This window comes from Artibeus jamaicensis, unplaced genomic scaffold (genome assembly GCF_021234435.1).
Source record: "Artibeus jamaicensis isolate MK-2021 breed Jamaican fruit bat unplaced genomic scaffold, CSHL_Jam_final contig_391, whole genome shotgun sequence".
Classification (NCBI taxonomy): domain Eukaryota; kingdom Metazoa; phylum Chordata; class Mammalia; order Chiroptera; family Phyllostomidae; genus Artibeus; species Artibeus jamaicensis.
In genome coordinates this window covers 13,230,149-13,250,892 of record NW_026521814.1, presented here as the reverse complement: position 1 = coordinate 13,250,892, position 20,744 = coordinate 13,230,149, and the positions used below count along the sequence as shown (strand labels likewise).

The following is a 20,744-nucleotide window of genomic DNA, read 5'->3' as shown; positions in this document are numbered from 1 at the left end:
AGATGGGTGTCCAAATTGATTATTAAGTAGGCTCAAAACAGGACCAAACATTTACTTATGTCAGTTCTCCGGGTTTCTTGACATGATAAAGCTAGGAGAGAGGGAATCAAAAAGATTGGTAGTAAAAGACAAATTTAACATGAAAAGGCTGAAGAAAGGTGGGGAGGAAAGAGAATTTTTTTCTTCATTTTCTATTAGCAGCTCTGGTTACATGGATAACTATTATGGAGCCAGTTAAATGCATCTTTCAGGTGTATGTTGGAAAGAGGGCCATGAGTAAGAGAAAGGGCCCCAGATATTTAGAGGTTGATATATAATAGCTTCTAATAAATGATTTGAACTTGGTTTTTGACTTGAATTTACATGTACAGTTTTGTTACTATTTTTGAAGTATGAAAATTATAATTGATAGCACTATCATGTTATATGGACACTTATTTAATGACATTTAATCAGATGCAAATGATCAATGTATTTTAGTCTAATATGTAATATGTACCAATTATTGTATGAAATTAGTAAAAATGATCATGGTTAAGATCGATGTTAAAAATAGTTCTGTGGGATTTGTGAACAAGATGCAGGTGTAGGTAAAGATGGCTTGCCTCCTCACACAACCATAGCAAAATTACAGGTAAACTACAGAACAACTATCATTCAGAACCCTCAGAAAATTGAGCTGTGGAGAAGTCCGACAACTAAAGAATTAAAGAAACTACATTCATCCAGATGGGTAGGAGGGACAGAGGGATGGAGACACAAGAGATGTAGAATGGGCTGGTCCCAACCCCGTGTGTGGTAGATATAAAAGGAGGGATGTGTTGGAAGTAAGGGATCCCAACCGTACACCAGATCACCCAGCCTATGGTTCCAGTGCCCGGAAGATAAGTCCCCATAACTTCTGGCTTATAAAACAGTGGGAGTTGGGTCAGCAGAAGAAACTGGGATTCTCAGGTGTCTCCTCTTGGAGGGCCCCCCACACGGACTTACTGAGACCCACTCCCTCTGGGCTCTAGCACCGGGGCAGTACCTTGAAGGACGCTAGGGGTTTACAGGGAGGAACTGAAGTGTCTGGCATTAGAGCTAGAGCTGACAGACAGCTTCCTCCTGGACAGAACTGCAGACAGTGGCCATTGTCCCTCCCCCACAAAGAGCCACAGTGCCTCAGCACCATATCTGAGTGTCAATCAACTTGGCTCACATGGTTAGCCCCTTACTGACGATTACCTAAGACTCTGCTTCGTCCAACCCATGGGACCATCCAGGCTGGTAACAATGGCTTTTCCGTGTGAATAGCTGGGCTAGATGCAGGCTTCAGACCTTCCTAAATCCACTCAAACATGCAACAGTTGAGCCCAGGCTCTGTACCTCTTGCTGAGTGGCCCCAGGCGTGGCACTAGCATCAGCCACCTGCAGATTCTTTTATAGCTTATTCCAAGGGGCCCCAGACAGAACACAGTTGGTGGCTGACCTTGGTCTGCACCACCTGGGAAACCCAAGAACCTGCACACCCAGTGAACAATTGCAGACATGTCAGTGCACCACCACCCAACCACCTCCACAAGCTATGGAAGGAGCTGTTTGCTGGCCAGGGTTCACAGCCAGTCCTACCAGCTGTTTAGCCTCGGTAAGTCCCTCCCTTGGCCTGCTCACAGGAATCAAGGCTGAACTACAAGAGAAGGGAGTACTCAGCCCACAAAGAAGGTACACCTCGAGTACCCAGCTTGGGGGATAGGGAGGTGGTGCCACTGGTCCCTACAGGACACCTACTATATTAGGCCATGCTACCAAGACACAGAGTCAAAGCAGCTCTATATAATACATAGAAACAAACACTGGGAGGCTGCCAAAATGAGGAGACAAAAAAAAATGGCCCAAATGAAAGAACAGAAGAAAATACCAAAAAAGTACTAAACAGACTGGAGATAAGCAATCTGTCAGATGCAGAGTTCAAAACACTGGTTATAAGGATGCTCAAGGAACTCAGTGGGTACTTGAACAGCATAAAATGATTCAATCAGAAATGGAGGAGACACTAATTGAAATAAAGAGCACTTTACAGGGAATCAACAGCAGAGCGAATGAAGCCAAGAATCAGATAAATGATTTGGAACATAAGGAAGAAAAAGACATTCAATCAGTACAGCAAAAAGAAGAAAGAATCCAAAAAACTGAGGATAGGATAGGATAAGGAGTCTCTGGGACAGCTTCAAGCATTTGAACATTCACGTCATAGGGGTGTCAGAAGGAGAAGAAAAAGAACAAGAAATTGGAAACCTACTTGAAAGAATAATAAAAGAAAACTTCTTTAATTTGGTGAAGGGAATAGATGTACAAGTTCAGAAAGCACAGAGAATCTCAAACAAGACAGACATAAAGAGGATCACACCAAGACACATCATAATTAAAATGCCAAAGTTTAAAGAGAAAGAGAATCTTAAAAGCAGCATGAGAAGAGCAGATAATTATCTACAAAGGAGATCCCATCAGACTGTCAGCTGATTTCTCAAAAGAAACTTTGCAGGCTAGAAGGGACTGGCAAGAAACGTTCAAAGTGATGAAAAGCAAGGACCTACAACCAAGATTACTCTATCCAGCAAAGCTATCATTTAGAATGGAAGGGCAGATAAGGTGCTTCCCAGACAAGGGAAAGCTAAAGGAATTCAGCATCACCAAGCCATTATTATATGAAATGCTAAAGGGAATTATATAAGGAAAAGAAGTAGGTCAAAACTATGAATGTTAAAATGGCAATAAATTCACAGCTATTAACAATTGAATCCTCTAAAAGACTAAGCAAGCCAGTAGAGCAGAAACACCCAGAGTTATGGAGAACTTTGGGATGGTGTCTAGTGTTCTGGGAGAATGAGGGAAAAGGTACAGGGAGTAACAGTACAAATTGGTAGGTACAGAATAGACAGGGGGATATTAAGAATAGTTTAGGAAAATGGAATAGCCAAAAAACTTGTGTGCTTTACCCATGGACAAGAACAAAGGAGGGAGGATCACCAGAAGGAGTGGGTGGGTGCTGGGTGGAGGGGAGCAAATGGGGAAAAACTGGGACAACTGCAATAGCATAATTAATAAAAGAAAAAAAGTTACTTGTTGAATAGTACTTGGCAATAAAAAAGAATAAACTGTTGAAACATGATAGCTGGGATGAATCTCCAGGGAATTATGCTGAGTGCAAAAAGCTAATCATAAAAGATTACATACTGGTTGATTTCTTTGTATAACACTTCTGAGGTGGCAGAATTATAGAAATGGAGAACAGATTAGTGGTACCGTGGGTTCAGGGTGAAGAGGGAGAGCATGGCATAGGGGTATGAAAGAGCCGTAAGTGGAATCTTTTTGGTCACAGAGTTGTTCTTTATCTTGGCTCTGGTGGATAATTGACCCTACTTATGTAATAACATTTCATAAAACCAAAGACACACCCATGTAGGAGTAAAACTGCGGAAATGAAGGTAAGTGAATTGTATCAAAGTCAATATTTTGGTTTTGATATTGTACCATAGATTTGTAAGATGTTACCATTGAGAGAAACTGAGTACATGAAACTGTTTATTATTCCTTACACATGCATATAAATTTATAATTATCTCAAAATAAAAAGTTTAATTTGAAAAAATAGTTCCATAAATTGGTAATAAAAGACATTGGTCTTGAGTGTTTTAAATACTTGAAAAATAAAGGAACTTTCATTCTGAAGAAATTAGGAATAGATAAAGAAAGGATTCCTTATCTATTTTGTTTTGTTTAAGGCTTCTTTATTGTTCTGTGAGATATTTATCAAAATTGCAGTAACATTATTGATGGCCCTAAATTGAGACAAATATTTCCATTATATTAAATTTCTGACATTCTGCACATTATGGAGCAGCCAGAATTCAAATTGAGGAAACACTTCACTTGTATATGAAATCTAAAGAATATAAACACACAAATAAAACAGAAACAGACTCATAGATACAGAGAACAGGTTGATGTTTGACAGAGGGGAAGAGGGTTAGGAGTCTGAGTGAAAAATACTTTAAGAGAGTCTGTTAGCTTCAGTTTCTCCTTCTGAAGGGATTGAGAAATACAGATTGGTAGTTACAAATTAATCATGTGCTTTTGAAGTGCAGCATAGGGGAATATAGTCAGTAACATTGTAATGACTATGTTTGGTGCCAGGTGGGTATTAGAAATATCAGGGGCAACATTAAAGAATATGATTATCTACCCACTATGCTGTATACCTGAAACTAATACAAAATGATATTGAATGTAAACTGTAATTTGAAAAAAAAATCAAAGTGAGGAAATATTGATGGGTCTCAGTAATAAAGAAGTTGTGATGTGATTGATTTGGTTTGCTATGTTAAAAAGAAGGGCTGGAGTGGTGGTCAGAACCTAGCTCCACATGTACCAAAATGGAGAAAATATTGATTAAAGTAGAAAAGAGAAGGAGAAAGACAAAAGAAGATAAGATATCCTAAGTGATAAGGAAGTTCCAATGTTAGTGTCCCAATGTTAGTGTCATGACATCAACAGAAAATAGAATCTTGGAGAACATGACTGGGGGAAAGCTCTCAATGGAGTAACAGAGCAGACTTGGACAATGGTGTGGAAGGGCAAGGCAAGCTATTTATTACTTCTTTAATAGCTCCTGAAGGACTCGCAACATGAAAAGTGCTTAATCTAGGTGTGACAGTGGGGAAATTCTGTTTAGGGTTCAATAGTTGTGTATATTGAAATGTTTCATGAAGCATCAGCATTACAGAATAGAACAGTTCAGTATTTTTCTTGCAGTATGATTAAAGGAAAATAAGTTGGCTGTTCTAACTCATTAATTAGGGAACACAATTTACATGGACTTGATTGTTGCTGGTTATAATATTGTTGCTACTGGAAACTGGTCCCTGGCCTTTATTGCTAGAGCCCTAACAATGCTACTTTGTTTGACTTGCTTGACACTTTGTTTAGAACAATAGGTGTGAAGGGTAAATTAGGAAGTAGCACAGGGCTAGCTAATGATTGTGTTGGTAATGAGAGGAAAAAGGGACATTACTTTGAGCAAAGTCTAAATATAATCAAAACTTTTCTTGTTCATTGATGTTTAAAAGCTTAAAAATGCTTTTATTGTGGAAATGCCTGTAGGAAATGACTGTCAATCTAAAATTATCCAACTCCTAAACTTTCTCTTTTATTTATTTTCTAAAAAAATTATTTATTTGTTTGTTTGTTTATTTATTTATTTGGCAGGGGAAGGGAGGGAGAAAAAGAGGGAGAGAAACATCCATGTGTGGTTGCCTCTGGTGCACCCCTCGCTGGGGACCTGGTCTGCAACACAGTCCTGTGTTTTGGCTGAGAATCAAACCAGTGACTCTTTGGTTCACAGGCCAGCACTCAGTCCACTGAACCACACCAGCCAGGGCAACCTTCTCTTTTATTAGCAAAATAAATATGTTATACTTACTACTTTGCATTTTATTAAGGTGGTGTTCCTAGTGATCCATCTCTTGCACATGAAGATTTGTAATATAATTTGTAGAAGTGTAATTTATAACAATGAGATTGAATTATCCATTGATTAAAAGGTTGAATTACTTAGAAAGGAAAATGAATAACATCTTACCAATGTTTTAAATGTGGGAACTTAATGTATTTGCCTTTTAAAATAAAGCTAAGAATTAATCTTTGGTTGTCTAAAAAACTTTCAAATCTGGATATGTATATTTTGCCACTCACATATTTTGTGGTCTTTAAAAAAGCAACTTGGTTTTTTAAAAACACTATTCAATACATAATCCCTTTACATCCATGAGCATCCTATCAAAACAATTCAAAATCAAGATCCAAAACACAAGAGTCAAAGTGACCTCTTTAAATGGCTTCATGAGGATGCAGTGCTCTTTCCAAAATAGTATTTTTGTGTGGTAATTCCTTTTTGGCCTCTCTCAGGAAATTTACCACATCCTGAGAAAAATCAGTTGAGAAATTTGAAACATTGGAAGAAGTGTTATAATTCTCTGAGAATTAAAGCTTAACAATCTACAGATATTACTGGTTCAGAGGAATCCAGTAATGTCAGTTAAAAGTAAGAGCGAGGAATGCTGACACGCAGAGCTGGAGGTTAATGTGGACCTTTCTGGGAATAGGACAGGATCATGTAGAAGAGAAGTGGAACAGTCCGATTAGTCAGTCAACCTCGTTCTTGTGGCCATGTTATATGTATGTTTTATACGCTCGTCTGTAATAATGGTGAGTTATTCTTACAAATAAATATTAGTAAGTTTATACACATAATACACTTCGTGCAAAATTCTGCAAATGATATTCCATGAAATAAATTTTGGAAGCAAGGACGTCCTTAAATTGGCAACTTCAGCATGTGATTCTGTGTAGGGCCCTTAACCTACTGTATGTTTCAAATGTTACATTTTTATATTATCCAGTAATCTTTGCTGGCATTTCCCAGTGTTTGAATATTCAGCATAGGCTACAGATCTTTGTAAACTTTAACAGAGAAAGGCAGAGAAAAAATTTGTGACTATTAATATGAAATACTACTTCATGAAATCAGAAAATGATGTAAAATCTAAATTTATAAAAACAATATTGATGTCAGCAGCAAAACCCAAATTAGTGTAAACAGTGTTATTTTTAGTGTTGTAAAAAGATGACTTTAAATTATGCACCATGTACCCTAATGCTCTGAATTGAGGATGTTTTTGAGTACACCCTTAATAATTTGTCCAAAGTTTATACAAAATGAGAGAAATTTTTCCTTATCTGGCATATTTGTCATGAAACAAAAATCAAGAATGTTGGACAGGGCAATTAATAATTTGTATATTTTAAATTTTTATTTTGAGAATAATTGAAATATTAAATATCTGTAGAAGTATCTTTCAAGATTAGAATTTTTTGACGTTTTTGTTTTCTTTTAGTGTTCTCTATGATGAAATGTCTATGCCACGTAGAAATAATTGTTACATGTTATTAAAATATATAACCTTGTCAAAATAATTGTTGATTCATAACAAATAAATAACCATGTATCATTTTCTTAAATAAAAAGCTCTGAAACTTTCAATATAACCATATCATAAAAAATTCTCTTTGTTATATCATTTATTATTATTTAAAATATATAAAATATTGTGAAAAATACATAGTGATTTATATCTAGGGAATTCTGAGAATGCAATTGATTACTCCTGAATCCTGGGATTAATATATGTTGGGTATTTGGAAACACTGCTTGTTAGAGGCTCATTCTGAATCATTGAGGTATCATCCAAGATTATGTATTGTGTTAGGTACTATTGTAGACTCGTTCTCTTACATTATTATATTTAAATTGCACAGCAGTGCTGTGAAAAAATTCTTTTTTAAAAGATTTTTTATTTATTTATCTGTAGAGGGGAAGGGAAGGAGAGAGGGAGAGAAATATCAATGTGTGGTTGCCTCTCATGCGCCTCCTACTGGGAACTGGCTTGCAACCCAGGCATGTGCCTTGACTGGGAATCGAACCACGATCATCTGGTTCGCAGGCCCATGCTCAATCCACTGAGCTACATCAGCCAGGGCAAGAAATTCTTAAAGTATGTTTTACAGAAGGAGAAACTGAGGCTAACACTCTTTTAAAGTATTTCTAGCTGATTAAGAATAAAGTTGTGCTTTGAATTCAGAACTTTTCTGAGTTCAAAGTTTCAAGTTTATATTTTTTCATTGATCAGAATGTCTATTTAAAATATAAACTATTCACTTAAAATGTTGTATAGATAAGTAAATTAAGCTACTATGTAAAATTTTTGACTAATAAATTCAAAAGTTGAGTGGATTTATGTCATTTAGTGCTTTTAAAATTGTGCTTTATTTAAGATACTATATATGTACATGGATATAAATACAAATATTTGTTGAATGATGTATCAGGAAATAGTAGAATCATTTGATGAAGTGGTATTTTGGTTTTGAGTTTTGTGTGTTGTTTTAATGATCACATTTGTAGCTAATCATGTTTTAAACCTAGCAGTAGTTTTAGTTTAGCACTGTCCTGTCCAAATCAGCAGCCACTAACTCCTTGTAGCTTTTTAAATTTACGTTATTTAAAATGGAATAAAATTATGGTTCAGTTTCTCAGTTGCACAAGCAACATTTCAAGTGCTCATTTATCACACATGGCTTAGTGGCTACTGTATTGTGCAGATGTAAGTTATCTTTCACTTTATAGACTTTTGTTGCCATAACACTGGTCTAAAGCATCAAAAATTAACTGCCTCCTGCCCCTGCTGAGCTGTCAGCCTGCTCTCTGTCTGTGAGTCTGTCTCTGTTTTGCTTGTTAATTCAGTTTGTTCATTAAAATCCACATATGAGTAAAATCATATGGTACTTGTTTTTCTCTGGAGGGGTCAAACAAAAAAGAAAACTGATGGACACAGACTACAGTGTAGTGATTGTGGGAGGAGGAGGGTGGTTGAAGGTGGAAGAGAGTATGGGGAGATAAATGGTGATGGGGAAAAATAATAAAAATGTACTGTTAAAAAATGAAACCATCCAGCCTGTCTTCACCAATGAACAGTTCCCTCCTCTGCATCCCAGAGAAGGGACTCCACCTGAAAAAAAAAGAAACTTAAAAAATAAAATATTACATTGATTTATAGAAATCAGGTATTCCGTTCTTTGATATTCAATGTAGATTATGTTAACTTGGGGATATAGTCTGTCATATATGAGGGAGACCCCCAAAACAGAATTTATTTTTAAAAGATTGTGTATTCTTATATGTTTAAACTTCAGTCACCTTCAACGTACTCTCTATTTGATGCAATACACATATCAAGATGTTTTTTCCACTGCTTGTAAACCAGTTTTGATGCCCTTTGTGCTTCTGCCATTTTCTGTTTCAATCCCTTCCACATTGGCAAAACATTTTCCTTTGAGGAATTTTTTCATCCACAGAAACAAAAAAGTCACTTGAGGGTGAGATGGGGTCAGTAGGGAGGTATGGGGTATAGGGGTCATGCCATTTTTGGTCAAAAACTGCTGAACACTCAGTATGGTGTGGGCAGGTGTGCTTGTAAACAACACATCACGAAATGGGCAAATGCTCAGAAAGTCTTCAGAACAAATTTACTGAAGCAAAATGCAGCCTCTCACTATAACACCAACTGGTACACTGATACAGATGGGTTCCTAGAACACTCACTTAGCAGGGGAAGCCTGTACTACAACGAGCCTCTCTTCTAGAAGGTAATTTCATTTTTGGGGGGACCCCCCTATATATCGTCTCTCTTCCCACTCATTCTATTTTTTTCCCAACTCTAAAGTGATGTTACTTACAAGCATTTCCTTTACATCACGAGATTCATTTGCTTGCTTTGGGAATTTCTGAATTAGGAAAATGTCTTAGGTTTACTAAACCAAGGTTAATAAATCATTCATGTAAGCTCTTAGCTTCTTAAATGTTAAATTGAGTTTTTAATGAGGAATCTATTAAGTGTTATTGTGATAGCATATTTTTTAACTTGGTAAGCTTATTCTGTGCTGCATTTTAAAATAATTGTTCTTTGGAATATGGCATTTAATGAATCCAAGTGGCAGACTGTGGTCACTGATAAGGAAAAGGTCCCATTCCAGTTATTGTAATAACATTTTATTCTACACATTGGCTATTTGTCATAACTATGACTGTCTTGTACTAAAGGTAAACTTTTTCTGATATTGGGCCATAACTGCTAAAATGATACTTTACTAGTGATTACTTTTAAAATTAAACCCATGTATTAAGCCATAAAGTGACGAGTGCATTGTAAATAAACTGCTATAATAATGAAGTGTTTTAATTACAGTCCCTAGTGTGAGCATAGAACTCAGTAAAAATTTTACTTTAATTCTTACTATGTTCATGTTTTTTTCCTTTAAGTTGTTTGAATCTAAGTAAAAAAGGGGAGCTTCAGCTTTTAAATTCATTTGAACAAATTCCACGGCTGTTCTCCCAGTTAGTGAGTGTTCACTGCCTTTGCAGCAAGCTAATTGCTTCTGCTAATAAATAATCTAAAATCGATGCTGACAGCAGTTAATTGGCACAGAGATTTTATTTTGTAAAGCTCTTGCTAACGACCTTCTTTAAATTAATAGCATTAAGTGCTATGAGGAAATAAATCTGAGGAATTGCCTGTCATTTGCTTGTCATGTCTAATAACTTCCAATAATGATGGCTGATAGATTTTTGCACATTCCATTATTGAAGTTGGTGCATGTAATTATTCTCCTCATTATATGTAAACAATTAGTAATATTTGGTATTTCCTTGCAGTAAAGCTGTTAAGTACAAGTAACATTAGAGGTTAGAAGTCATTTCAAAATCTGGATTTTAATTATTTGAATGTGGGAAGTCTTTCATGCTGTCTGGATATATAATGTGCTGTTTATTTTAAGCCTTATGCTTGCACACTTTTTAAATAGGACTTATAAGTAGTGGGTGTTTTAAAATGTGGCAATTTATGGAAATTTTTGTTCTCAGCTTGAAGAAGTCATGGAAAAAGAAACGTACAAAACAGCTAAATTAATTCTTGAAAGGTTTGATCCAGACTCAAAGAAAACAAAGGTAAGCTTGTGATATATCACTGCTATTTTATTATAAATTGCACATTGTAGTAGGTCACTGTAGTAACATCATTGTAATTGACAGGAGTTTGAGCCGCCATCTGCTGGAGCAGCTGTAACTGCAAGACCTGGACAAGGTAAATAACTTTGTAGAAACTGCTGCTGCTGTTGGAAAGATCCATATTTACCCAAGTGAGTTCAAAAGTGTGATAGAGGCATATAAAAACTTGTGTAGAATGCTTTTGTGTTGATTTTTATTTGGTAATTTGGGATATGACTTGGAGTGATCCAATAAATTTATTTCATTTTGATTTTACAGGATTATGTTGATAAATAAAGATGTTATCTGTTGAGACTTAAACAATTGGCTTAAATCTTTTGAAATTTAAGTAATTTTACCAATATTTCATAAGGGTTTTTTTTTCTGTAAGTGTATTTCTTGGAATATGTTGTTAAGAACAGTTCTTATATTTTTATGTTTTATTTTTAAGGTAAATTTAATAAAGATTTTTTATCAAATTTGAAGTTTCTTCTAAAATAACACTTTTATTTAGAAAGAATAAAATTATTTAGAAGTAAGAAAAATTGAATTACTGTTATATAAAACATTAATTTTTTGGAGGTTATATCACCAGATTAATAGTGAAATCTTCACTGTTATGTCATTATTATGTAAATTTTAAAAAGTTATTACTGTAAGTGGTTACATAAAGTTTTCCTAAGACTGGCATGTGAAAAGATACTTTTGAGTTTGGCTTCCCTCTTTGTTCTCTTCTTTAAAATATGATATAGTGATAAAGGCTTTTGTTTTACTATGAATATACCATTTAAGAAGATTTAACATCTATTATTATAAATCATCAGAACTGTAGCTTGGTTAATAAAGTTAGGATGACATAGAACTTTTTGAGAAGTCAATTTTTTTATAAATGTCCACAAAGACTATGTTGACTAATAATTTTAGGTTTTTTATTAGCAGAGGTATGTGGCAAGAATCCTACCCTCTCCCATATGCCATAAGTAGGATTTTGGTTTTTAGGACTGTTAGCCTATTCTTTCGATAAAAATGTGAAAATGTATGCATGGTTAATACAAATTAGTCATAGATACTTGCAATGAAACTCCTACTTTCACAGTCAGTTTAAATTTTTCTACAAATTGTACTTCTTTCTGGTAATTATAAAAACCATTTTTTGGTCTATAGGCTAGGTTTCTGTAGTTTTTATAGTGTTTTGTGTAACTGGGACACCTGAGGATGCGTTCATTGATTTTAGAGAGGGAGGGAGGGAGGCACGGGGAGGGTGGGGAAGATGGGGAAACATTGATATGAGAGAGAAACATTGATTGTTTGCCTCCCATATGCTGCAACCAGGGATCAAAACCACAAGCTAGGTGTGTGCCCTGACTGGGAATCAAAGCCGGGACCTTTTTGATGTATGGGACAACACTTCAACCACTGAGCCACTCAACAGGGCTCCAAAATATTTTTAAATATTTTTAAATAGTCTTAGTGAATGTATTTTTAAAATGTAGCATATTGCAGAAAGCTGTTGCTAGCAATTTTTTAAAATCTGTTTTTCTTTCTTACTAAAAAAGTACAGATTCTTAAGTATTTACTAATATTTAGGCAACACAAGTTTCTTTGAGAAGCTAAACTTGTCTTTCCTTAGAAGCTTTGATATTTACATAAATTCTTTTCTTCTGATATCATGTCATAATTATAGAAAAACCATTGCTGGTCTTTCTGCTTTAGATTCCTGTGGCACTGCTTTTAAATATTCTTTTAGCAGGAATTAATACTTAACTATGTGTGTGTGTGTATATAAACATATAAATTAACACTTACATATATTACTAAAATGTTCATTTAAAAGAATGTATTAAATAACTTATGTGCAGACACCATGGAGAATAAACAGACAATTATGTTTTTTGACCTTCAGAGGCTGATAACCTTTTTACAAAAATTTTTTTTTTCTTCTGGAGTGTATTGTCTTAGAATTCCTGGTTATTCCAGGTCTATTGTAATTAACTGCTGTTTGGACGTGAAGTGTTGGAAAAAAAGTTAATTTTCAACATGTGTGCTTGAGATGCCTATTAGGCAGACATCCAAGTGGAGATGTTAAGGAAGCAGTTGAGTATGAATCTGGCATACAGGAATTTTCTGGGCTACAGATATAAATTTGGGTGTTATCAGTATGTGGATGGTATTAAAATCATGAGAATGGGTGAGGTTACCAGGGATATAAATGTGGAGAAGGAAAAGGACCAAGGTCACCCCAGGGCATGCTAACATTAAGAGGTTGGGACTAATGAAGAGGAATCAGAAAAAGAAACTGAAACAAAGTGGTCAGTGAGATAGGAAACCAAGGAGAGTGTGGAGTCCTGGATGCTAATAGAAGGGAGTGTTTCAGGGTAGTGATCATCCGTGACAAAAACTGCTATCAAAGTAAGTTGAGGGTCAAGAATTGACCATCAGTTTTTTAGCAACATTGAGGTCTTTGGTGACCCTGAAAAGAACAGTTTCTGGTGAATAAATGGGCAAAAGCCTGATTAAGGTGAGTTTAAAAAAGTATGGAAGTAGGGAAGTTGGAGACAATTTGAAGAGATAATTCTTTTGAGTAAAGGGAGTAGAAAAATGAGTATTGGGAGGCTGAAGCATTTGCATGTATGGGTGAACATGCTGTAGAAAGAAATAATGGCATGTTTGTGTGTTACTAAGGATGGCCTAGGAGACAAGGAATAATTGATGATGAAGGAGAGAGTGGGCACAATCATTGGAGAACCATTCATGAGGAGGCAAGAAGGAATGGGATTCAGGGTATAGGTGGAAGAGTGGTTTTTGATAGGAGTATGTGCAGTTCCTCCATTATGAAGAGGGAAGACATGGGTAGATATTGGTAGGTGGTGGGAATTTTCTTCTGTCTTTATTTTTTTAATGAGAATGTGAATGGGGAAGATGTTGGAGTTTTTAAAAAATATTTTATTGATTATGCTATTAAAGTTGTCCCAACTTTTCCCCCTTTGTCTCCCTCTATATAGTACCCCCTATTGCCTCTGGCAATTCCACACCCCCCTCCACTTACTTCATGTCTATGGTCTTGCATATAAGTTCTTTGGCTTTTCCATTTTCCTATACTATTCTTAATATCCAGTTGTCTATTCTGAACTTACCAATTTGTACTTCCTAATCCTTGCACCTTTTCCTCCATTCTCCTTCTTTTTCCCAGCTGATAACTCTCCAAATGATCTCCATATCTATGATTGTTTCTGTTCTACTTGTTTGCTTAGTTTGTTTTTTAGATTCAGTTTTTGATAGTTGTGAATTTATTGCCATTTTAATATTCATAGTTTTGACCTACCTCTTTTTTTATATAACTCCCTTTAGCATTTCATATAATAATGGCTTGGTGATGCTGAACTCCTTTAGCTTTACCTTCTTTGGGAAGCACTTTTTCTGCCCTTTGATTCTAAATGATAGTTTGGTTGGATAGAGTAATCTTGGTTGTAGGTCCTTGCTTTTCATCACTTTGAGTACTTCTTGCCAGTCCCTTCTAGCCTGCAATGTTTCTTTTGAGAAATCAGCTGACAGTCTTACAGGAACTCCTTTGTATGTAACTCTCTGCTTTTCTCGTGCTTTTAAGATTCTGTCTTTCTCTTTAACCTTTGGCATTTTAATTATGATGTGCCTCAGTGTGATCCTCTCTACGTCTTTCTTGTTTGGGACTCTTGTGCTTCCTGGACTTGGGTGTTGAATATTTTCTTCACTAAATTAAGCAAGTTTTCTTTCATTATTTTTTCAGTAAGTTTTCAGCTTCTTGCTCTTTTCTTCTTCTGGCACCCCTGTGATGCAAATGTTGGTACATTTGAAGTTGTCCATTAGCCTATCGTTTTTTGGATTCTTCTTATTGCTGTTCTGATTGAATGTCTTTTCCTTCCTTACATTTTGAATCATTGATTTCATTCTCAGCTTCATCCACTCTACTGTTGGTTCCCTATAAACTGTTCTTTATTTCACTTACTGTTATCTTCATTTCTGCCTGGGTCTTTTTTATGTTGTTGTAGTACTCATTAAATTCCTTGAGCATCCTAATAACCACTGTTTTGAACTCTGCATCTGATAGATTGCTTATTTCCATTTTGTTTAGTTTTTTTTTTCTGGAGTTTTGGTCTGTTCTTTCATTTGGGCTTTATTTTTTTTGTTTCTTCACTTTGGCAGCCTCCCAGTGTTTGTTTCTATGTATTAGGTAGAGCTTCTTTGACTCCCTGCCTTTGGTAGCATGGGCTATTGTAGAAAAGTGCACATGTAAGTTGGGTGGGGCAGAACCTTAGGTAATCACCAGGGTGGGGCAACCAGTATGAATTAGGTTGATGGAGTCTCTGATATGATGTAGCTGCTCTGTGGCTCTGTGTGGGGGATGGCTCAGAAAGCAGACAGTGCTACTGCTTGGCCTCTAGAGTTTTGTTTGGGAGGAGGCTGTCCCCCAGCAATCGCCCTGATGCCAGACACTTCAGTTTCTTCCTGTATGCCACTGGTGCCCATTCAGCAGCTGCCCTAGTGCTAGAGCCCAGAGGGATTATGTCTGCGTAAGTCCTAAGTCTGCTTTAAGCTTTTTAAAGAGGAGATTCCTGAGAATATTACAGTTTTCTACTGTCCCAACCCCCACTGGTTTTTATTGCCAGAAGTTATGGGGACTTATCTTCCTGGCACTGGAACCCTGGGCTAGGTGGTCTGGTGTGGGTTTGGGATCCCTCACCTCCAAGGTATCCCTCCTGATTTTTATCCACCACCACTTGGGTGTGGGACTGCTCATTCTATGTCTCCACATCTCTGCACCTCTCCACCCCTCCTACCCATCTGGATGAATATTGCTTCTTTAATTCCTTGGTTGTTGGACTTCCATACAGCTCAATTTTATGATTATTCTAGGTGGTATTTTTTTGTAGTCTAGCTGTAATCTTTGCTGTCATTGTGCAAGGTGAGCCATGTTTACACCTCCATCTTGACCAGAAGTCTAAAAATGCTTTCTTGAGATGCTTTTCTGTTTCATTTTTTAGTTTGATGGACTGTTGGAAGCTCCAGAAAGGCATTATTGTTCACTGGCCCCATTAAACAGTTACTGTAACTTTATATAATATTTTACTCAGTTCTTTAAAGCTTGTTTAAAGATTATACAGGTGACAATGGTGGGGCAGGTTTTGCCAACAACATATCCATAAATTCTACAGTTTGTTCACTTCCAGCTTTCTCATTCTTCCTTTTCAAATGTGTTAATAGTGGCAGGCACTTGTACAGACTTTCAAACACCCATCTGGATGACCGTGACTTCTTTAGTTCCTTGGTTGTTGGACTTCCATGCAACTCGATTTTTCTGACAAATATGGGTGTTAGTTTTGTAGTTTAGTTGTAATTTTTGCTATGGTTTTGTGAGGCGGTGAGTTCTATTTACCCATGCCACTCTATTTGACCAGAAGTCTGGAGTTTCTTTTTTTTTTTAAAGATTTTATTTATTTATTTTTAGAAAATGGGGAAGGGTGGGAGAAAGAGAGGTAGAGAAACATCAGTGTGTGAGAGAATCATCTGTTGATTGCTTCTCTCACACCCCCAACTGGGGACTGAGCCTGCAATCCAGGCATGTGTCCTGACTGGGAATCAAACCGGTGACCTTTCCCTTTGAGGGATGACACTTAACCAACTGACTCATGCTGGTCAGGGCAAATATTGGAGTTTTGAAGGGGAGATATAAAATAATTCCCTAGGTGACTAAGAGAGTAAATGGATTAAGAAAAGGTAGGACTGCCAGGGGACACTGACATCCACTTAAAGATAATGATCATGAACTTGAAGCATGGTTGTGTGTTTTCCAGTTGTGTTTCGTTGTATGGGTACCAGGCATGGAGTAGGCATAGAGCTGGTGTTAACAAGGGCTGAGATTTTGCCTAATGGATTGGATAAATTGATAAAGGGGTAGAGAGATGAATTTGTATACAAAGGAGTGATTATAACACTGTATTGTGAAATCTAAGATGATCATGAAGGAAATAAGGACTTGAGAGGGGAATGATGTATAGTCAGAAGGTGTTGGTAGTATTAATATAAGGGTCTGCAAACTATAGCCTGCAAATCTGGACCGATGTCTCTTGTATAAGGCTCTTGAATTTAGAATTGGTTTTACATTTTTTAAGTGTTCTAAGAAGAATAAGAATATGCAACAGAAACCATATATGGTCAATGAAACATAAAATATTTACAATCTGACCTTTTATAAAATGGCTGGGAAGTTAAGTGTGGTTTGAGGGTGGGATGTTTGAACTTGAGTCATGCAGCTATCTTTAATGGCAAGGATATAGGAGTAGATTATGACCACAGATAGGAGTGAATTATTGAAGTAGGAAGGCTGAAAAGCTTATTGAAGGATGCTGTCTGATAGCTAAAATAAATTCTTAACAGACTCTTCTATGTTTGTTTTAAAAGGAAGCCACTTATACATTTTCTTTTACTTTATGTATAACACTACATCTCTACTGATGAAATTAATAAAAGAAAAGTCAATTGTACCCTGCCACAGCTAAATTTGAAATCAATAAGTATTGCAGAAAAATTTAATGGCTCTAGCAAATAGATTAAAACTTATTTAAGTCGGTTTTTAGAGTTTACTCACGTGTGTTCCATGGCATATATGGGAGATTAAGGTAGAAATCATTTATCTTTTTTAACTTTGATAGCAAATCAAATGATACTTCATATTTTGTTATTCTGGGGGGTATGTACATTTGATTAAGAAAATTTGGTAAACACCTTATTAAATAGTAAATTCACTCGAGTATTCTTTACTTGAGTGTCATAGTTGCACTTTGTTATTTATTCTATAACACCACCTCAAAACTTAGTGGCTTAAAGCATCATGCATTTGTTCTGTTCATGAATTTGTAATTTCAGCAAGGTTTGGTAGAATTGGCTCATACCTGCCTTATATTGATTGGAGATACCTGACTGAGGCTGGAGGATCTACTACCAAGATGGCTTATCAGGCTGACAAGTTGGCGCTGGCTGTTGGTTCATCTCCGCAGGGACCTCTCTAACCGGGTCACTTGGGATTGCTCTTAACATGGTGGCTGGGTTCTAAGTAAGAGTGAAGAGCTCAAGATACAGAAAGTAGTACTAAAAGCTGTCACACTTATATTTTTGTGGTTAAAGAGTAACAGAGCACAGATTCAAGGGAGGGGACATAAACATCCTCTTTCTTCCATTTGATGGGAGGTAAATCAAAGACTTTTGGACCCTTATCTTAAAACTGCCACGTGTACCTTACAGTAACAAAGGCATTTCTATCCTCATCCCTTTTCATTGTTCACCTTAAATGCTGCCATTATTATGAGCCCTTCATCCCATCACTAAGTTTAATCTTCCCTTTCTTGAAATCTCCATGGTACTTTGTTGGTTCCTTTTTTATGGATGGCACTTAGCTTGCATGCATGTGTTTCATAATTTTGTATTATTGTTGTTCACCACCTCTGTATGCAGTGTGAATCTCATTCAGGAGTGCCTTACTCATAGTGGTTGCTTACTAAATGTGTAAAGCTGAAGAAAATAAAAGGAAAATTTGAATTCATGAATTTGGTTTACATGTTATAAAATAGTAATTTACCAAATGGGACGTTGGTGGACTGAAAGGTACAGGTGGTTTAAAATTGAGAGAGGTAGGAGATGAGAGTAGAAAGAAATCATCAAAATGATTGAAAAAAGTAAATATTGAGATAAAGAGCTATTAAGCAAAATGTGTTCTTAATTTAAAAACCAGAATGGCAAAAAGGCCGGCAAAACTAAAGGCTGGCAAGTGGTATGATTAGCAAGTTTTCTGCTTGAAGATACCTTTTTCTGGTCTCATGAAGTTAGGCTGAAATTCTCAGCTGAAATTGCAGCTGGCAATACACATTCAACTGACTTAGTACTCTTAATTTCATCTGCAACCTTAATTCCTCTTGCATGTAACATAACATATTTATAGGTTCTGGGGCTGAGGAGGTGGATGTTTGGGAGGCCATTATTCTCCCTACTATATCATGTAAGTGGGGTAGTAAGCAGTTGGAAATTTGATATTGAAATGCAGGATAAAGAGAGATTTGTTTCTTAGATCTTTATTAAGCTCTTACTCTCTGCAAATTACCTTGCCATGTCCTGGGACTACAAAAATGCAGTTTTTGCCTATTAGCTCTTGGTTTAAAAGGGGGTATGCACATGTAAGTAATCTTAGCATGCTAACGACCACAGTGAAGATAAGCATGAATCACAGTGCATTGTAAATTTTAATAACAATTTGCTTTGAGAACCCACCTGAAGAAAAGACTCTTCAGGTCTACTTCACATGCAAAGACAAGAAGAGAGAACTTGGTATTTAGAGGGACTACACACAGTGCCATATGCCTGGAAAAGAGCACTAGAGTTTCAGTAAAGCAGGGATAATTACAAAGCATTTTATATATAACATTATGGAGATTTGGATATTATCTTATAGGTAATATGGAAAGCAACTGGAGGCTTTGCATTTTAGATCAAATTTGCATTTTAGCAAGAATACTTTTTTTAACATGGAGAATAGATTGGAGAGAGCAAGGCTGAAGACATGGAGCTCAATTAGGATATCCTCAATTAGGATATCTTACTTATATTAGGATAATATAAGTAAGAGGTAAACGCCTGTATTACATAAAGTTGTGGCGAAGGAGTTGAGAAAGGAAGAGATTAAGGGAAGATTGACAGGACTTGATGGCAGGCACTCAGATTTGGAAAGTGGGGAGTGGGATAGGTGTCAAAGTATTGCCTTGTTTTTTGGCTTGGGTAACTGGTTAGATGTTAGTGTTTTAAGCAAGAAAGGAACATAAGAAATGGAGGAGTAGATTTGTGTAAAAGATAATAAATTTGCTTTTGGACCTGTTGAGTGGGAATCACATTCAGGTGGTGTGGTTTATAGACAGTTGGTTATTTAATATGGAGCTCAGGAAAAAGGTTGAGGTTGTAGATACAGATTATGAATCATGGAAAGTATACGTGACAGTTATTGAAACTATGGGATTGAGTAAAGTCTAGGGAGAAAAAATACAGGAAGAGGATCTATGGCAGAACCCTAGGGAACATTAATATGTAAGGATAGATGGAGAAAGGCTTCCAGGAAAAAGACAGAAGGAACAAGCAGAGTTAAAAGTAGAACTAACCTAGCATCTAAAAAGTTGAAGTGTAGTAGAGATGGCATGCACTGTCACAGTCTGCAAAGAGTCAAGTAAGTAGCAGACAAATGAATGAGGCCATTGCATTTGAGAGGTTGTATAAAAGAGTGAGGGCATTGTTGCTTGTCATAAAGACTGGGGTTTAAATTGTGGCTCTAACTCTTATTTTGCTGTGAGACTTTTGGCAAGTTACTTAGCTTCCGAGCTTTGGTTGTTTTTGAAAAATGAAAAGAGTTCATCTGAATATTACATAAACTAGTAATCTCACATAAAGCACCTGATGATATAGTTCCTAGCAGATAACAGGGATTTGGTAAAGAACACCTCTGATAATAACAATAATGGTGATGTAACCAAAGCAATGGTACTTTCAGTGGTAGATGATACTGTAGTAGCTACAACCAGATTGTGTTGTGTTGAGGAGTGAAATGTTGAGAAAGTTCTTTATTCTTTTTTCAAAAAGCTTTGCCTCTATGAAGAGGAAGATGTTATGGAGTCATTTCTGTTAATAAAAAGCCATCAACTTATTAAGAAAATAGCTTTAGTAGAGAAGTAGGGCGCAAACTGTATGTAAAGGAGCTTGGTATGAGTAGGATGTGAAGAAGATGTAGTGAATGTAGACTTTAGAAAATTTTGAAAGTGAAAGGAAGAGATGTCAGATACAATGTCTTTATTATTTTGGTTATTTGAAGGAATTATATTTATATAAATTTAAACAATGAGATCTGAGTTTATATAAATTGAAAAATAGAAACTCTCTTAAAGATATATTGCCATACTACATCTCAGTCATACTTATAAAGAGCCAAATTCACCCTAAATTTAAGTTTCTACATATGCATAAAGATTTTTTTCTCATTACTAAAATTTATTGAAATTTTTTCTTATGATGCTTAGAACAGACACAATAGTTCAGAAAA

At 36.1% G+C, this 20,744-nt stretch overlaps 1 protein-coding gene across 4 annotated transcripts in view; it reads left to right on the top strand.

The window, feature by feature from the left end:
- LNPK (lunapark, ER junction formation factor) overlaps positions 1–20,744 on the top strand; it is a 318,489-nt gene that overhangs the window by 263,882 nt on the left and 33,863 nt on the right. For all 4 annotated transcript variants that reach the window (XM_053665041.1, XM_053665038.1, XM_053665039.1 and 1 more), the window contains 2 exons: positions 10,517–10,600; positions 10,685–10,736. In XM_053665041.1, coding sequence (XP_053521016.1) covers positions 10,529–10,600; positions 10,685–10,736 — 124 coding nt within the window. In that variant the 5' untranslated portion in view covers positions 10,517–10,528. The remainder of the gene's footprint in view (positions 1–10,516; positions 10,601–10,684; positions 10,737–20,744) is intronic.